Consider the following 4,205-nt stretch of genomic DNA (forward strand, 5'->3'; position numbering starts at 1 on the left):
CTCCCACCCCCCGTCGTGCCACCGCAGCGCTGTAAGGAACGAGTGAACTCGTTGGCTATCGCGGTGATGAACATGTGGCCCGGAGTGCGCTTGCGGGTAACTGAAGGATGGGACGAGGACGGCCACCACGCTCAGGACTCGCTGCACTACGAAGGTCGCGCCTTGGACATAACCACGTCCGACCGCGACCGGAATAAGTACGGCCTGTTGGCACGCCTGGCAGTGGAGGCTGGCTTCGACTGGGTCCACTACGAGTCCCGCAACCACGTGCACGTGTCTGTCAAAGCTGGTAAGGGGAAGGCGTGGCTGGGTAGGGCGGCTCTTGAAGGCATTCCTCGCTGCTGCGGAACCGGGCAGGAAGTCACGGCGGAGCCGCAAAGCCTTCGGCGCAGATAAACTTGCGAGGGGGAGGGGAGGGGGGAAGCGGGCTTTTGCCCACCTTGTCTAAGCCTTCTTACCCTCGCTCCTCCCGCAGACAACTCTCTGGCGGTGCGGGCAGGGGGCTGCTTCCCGGGAAATGCCACGGTGCGTCTGCGGAGCGGGGAACGGAAAGGACTGCGTGAACTGCACCACGGCGATTGGGTGCTGGCTGCAGATGCCACGGGCCGAGTGGTCCCCACGCCGGTGCTGCTTTTCCTGGATCGGGACTTGCAGCGCCGGGCCTCTTTTGTGGCAGTGGAGACGGAGAGGCCCCAGCGCAAACTGCTCCTCACCCCCTGGCACCTGGTCTTTGCCGCCCGCGGTCCGGCGCCTGCCCCAGCCGACTTCGAGCCAGTGTTTGCGCGTCGACTGCGTGCTGGTGACTCGGTACTTGCCCCGGGTGGGGACGCCCTTCGACCGGCGCGCGTGGCCCGTGTGGCACGGGAGGAGGCTGTGGGTGTGTTCGCACCTCTTACTGCGCACGGGACTCTGCTGGTGAACGACGTCCTGGCCTCCTGCTATGCTGTTCTGGAGAGTCACCAGTGGGCTCACCGTGCCTTCGCGCCCTTGCGTCTGCTCCACGCGCTAGGGGCTCTGCTGCCAGGTGGGACCACCCAGTCCATCGGTATGCACTGGTACTCCCGCCTCCTCTACCGTCTGGCAGAGGAACTACTGGGCTGAGAGTTCTTGGGGGAGAGACTGAGCATAGGCAGAGACCTTGCACAAGGATGGAGACTGGAGGACTTAGACGGATATGAAATACTGAACCAAAAGAGCTGAGAGAAGAACGAAGACAAAGGAAGAAGGGTCGGGTGAGGGGCTGGGGGTGAAGGGAATTTGGCCAGGGGTCCTGAGGGGAGGATAAGAAGGTGGGAACAGTATTTATCATTCTCTCCTCGGTCCTCCACGAATCCCATTCGATTTGTTTCAATTCCACAATCACTGAGCGTTGTGTACTGTATGCAGGGCATTTTACTAGATTGGGAGGGAGAGGCAAAGAGAAATCTGTTCGAGCGCGCTGACAACCACCTGCCCTGCTCTGAGGGCCCTCGGTCCTTGCCGATAATTTTATTTTTCTATTTATTAATGTTAATATAATCTTCCAACTCCTGCCCCCTGTTCTGTGCCCCGTGAGGCACTAGGAAGAGCCCCAATCAGTTCTAACACTCTCGTAGTCCTTTTTCTCCAGGTGATCTAATAAAAGGAATAATCCTAGTAGGAGATAACAGCTCATGCCCTGTTTCTGCTACCACAATGCTTCCCGCTCTGCAGCCAGGGAAGTTCTAGTTGGAGCCCAGCGCTCCCAAGGATTCAAACTTGAGCTGAGGGATAGCCAGCCCAGATGAGGAAGAGATCCAATGAGAATCAAGCTGTCAAGTCTATCTGTCTCCACCCTCTCTGCCCCAAGCCTCCCACCACCTGGTGGCCCGTCCCCACCCCACTCCCCTCAATTCCTCTTCCTGTCATTTGCATGATGAAGGTCAGGATGAGGGGGATGGTTCCTTGAAAGTTACCCAATTCCTTATCTCCTGGAGACTCCAAGCTGGAATTAGGACGGTGATGGTGGGTGTATGTGACCTTCTCACAACCCATCTCCCTTCCTCTGCAAACCTGAAGTCTAGCCCTTTCCCTTACAGGATCCCTCACATAAGTGGGTTGGGAGAGGTGAGATGCTGAGGCTTGCCTGGTTAACGAGTCCCCACTCTAAAGTGGCCAGAACACTTGGGGTCCTATCTCAGTCTTCGGGGCTCAACCCAAAATCCACACTGCGTCCTCGGAGGACTGAATGCCAGGCCAGGCTAAATCCCTTGAGGAGTAGGGGCCAAGGAAATACTCATTTTCGTTCTGGTGAGGAAGAAACTGAGGGTGACCCACTGGATTTTGTGGGGGCTCTTCAAAGCCACAGGACCCTGGTGTGTGCTGCCCTCCAGTGGCCACAATAAGAACTCTTCTAGTAGCCTCCCCTTTAGAGAAATAATGGTAAATTCCTGCCCTAGTCAAAGGAAAGAGGAGACTGTACCACATTTCAGAGTTAGGGGTAGGATAGGTCAGGGGGAAAGGGTTTGTGGAGTTTTTGCAAGGAACAGCATTCTTTGGGTTTAGTCCTTTCAGAGGGATTTGTCAGAGCTTAAACAGAGATTCCAAAAAGAAGGAAAATTTCCTCTAGGAAGGTTTCCATCCTCTTTAACTTGTCAGTCCACAGCCCTGAGTTTCCTTAGGAATTGGAAACAGCGAGAAAAATGAAAACTAGGATACTTTGGGTTTTTTTTTCTCTTGTTCTAGTTAAGCTCTTGTGTTTTAGCTATCTTTTCTCAATTCTCATTCATTTTGACTTCTGCAGCCTTTGAACTTGTTGGTTACCTTTCTCTCCTTGACTCTCTTTTCTCTTTTTTCTTGACTTTGCTTTCTCCTGGTTCTCCCCCTACTTATCTGACTAGTCCTTCTCAGATTTCCTTTGCTGGATCTTCACCCAGGTGGCACCTAATAGTAGATGGATCCCCTAATGCTCCGCTTGAGCCATTTTCTCTCCCTCCCCCCATATTATTTAATTTGGTGATTTCATCAGCTTCCATGGATTCAATTTAATATCTATGCAGATGATTCTCAGACCTATTTATCTAGTCCTAACTTCTCTCCTGGGACTAGAGTCAGGAAGCTCTGAATTCAAATCTAGTCTTAGACATTTACTAGCTGTGTGACTCTGAGTAAGTCATTTAACCTATTTGCCAAGATCCACTAGAGGAGAAGGAAATGGCAAATCACTCCAGTTTCTTTGCAGAGAGTGGATAGTATTAGTCTGGTCTGGTCTATGGGGTCACAAAGAGCTGGGTATGCCTGAATGACTGGATAATAACAACCTCTCTCCTGGCCTCCAGTCTCACATCTCCAACTGCCTATTGGACTTCTCAGATTAAATGTCATAGATGTCTCAAATTCAACAAAGTCAAAACTGGATTCATTCTCTTGTCCTTCTCCCTTCTCCACCCCCCAGAAAATCTTTCTCTCTTCCTAAGATATCTATTACTTTTCAGGACACAATCCTTCCAGTGACCTAGAGTTTAAATATCATCTGTGACTCCTTATTTCTTCTTGCCATGCCCCACCTCAAACCAGTTTTGAAGCCCTATTGATTCTATCTTTTCCCTGTTTCTCCTCTCCCCTTTCTCTCCTCTGCCACTACTGCCACTGTGGTCCACACTCATTTCCTGATAGCCTTACTATTTCAGTAGCCTGATGGTTAATCTCCCTATGTTAAGTCTCTCCCAACTCTGGTGTATTTTCCACTCAGCTATCAAAATGAGCTTCCTAAAATAAAGGTCTAGCCATTTCATCTCCCCATTTAATAAGCTCCTGTGGCTGCCTATCATCTTCAGGATCAAATATCACTGGCATCTAAAGTTCATAACCAGGCCCCTTCCTACCTAGCCAATCTTCTTACAGCTTACTCCCTTCCACATACTCTGTGACCCACTGACACTGGCCTCTTTGCTATTTTTCAAACAAGACACTCCATCCATCAGCTTAGCTCTTAGCTTTTTTTCCCTAGTTGTCACCCATGCCTGGAACTCTCTTCCTTCTCATCTTAGTCTTTTGACTTCTTGGCTTTCTTCAAGACTCACCTAAAAATCTCACTTTCTGCAAGAAACCTTTTTCTGATTCCTCTTTAAAAAACACAACAAACTCTTACCATCTGTCTTAGAATCAATACCAAGTATTAGTTCCAAGGCAGAAGAGCAGTAAGGGCTAGGCAACTGGGGTTAAATGACTTGCTCAGGGTCACACAG

General features: G+C 50.7%; 1 protein-coding gene across 1 annotated transcript in view; it reads left to right on the forward strand.

Annotated features, from left to right (window-relative positions):
• The window catches only part of DHH (desert hedgehog signaling molecule), a 4,990-nt gene extending 3,815 nt beyond the window's left edge, over positions 1-1,175 (forward strand). Inside the window, exons 2-3 of the mRNA XM_044678620.1 lie at positions 28-289; positions 476-1,175. Of these exons, the coding sequence (XP_044534555.1) occupies positions 28-289; positions 476-1,101 (888 nt within the window). The 3' untranslated portion in view covers positions 1,102-1,175. The remainder of the gene's footprint in view (positions 1-27; positions 290-475) is intronic.
• Positions 1,176-4,205: the final 3,030 nt, after the last annotated feature.

The sequence above is a fragment of the Gracilinanus agilis genome, chromosome 5, assembly GCF_016433145.1.
Source record: "Gracilinanus agilis isolate LMUSP501 chromosome 5, AgileGrace, whole genome shotgun sequence".
NCBI lineage: Eukaryota > Metazoa > Chordata > Mammalia > Didelphimorphia > Didelphidae > Gracilinanus > Gracilinanus agilis.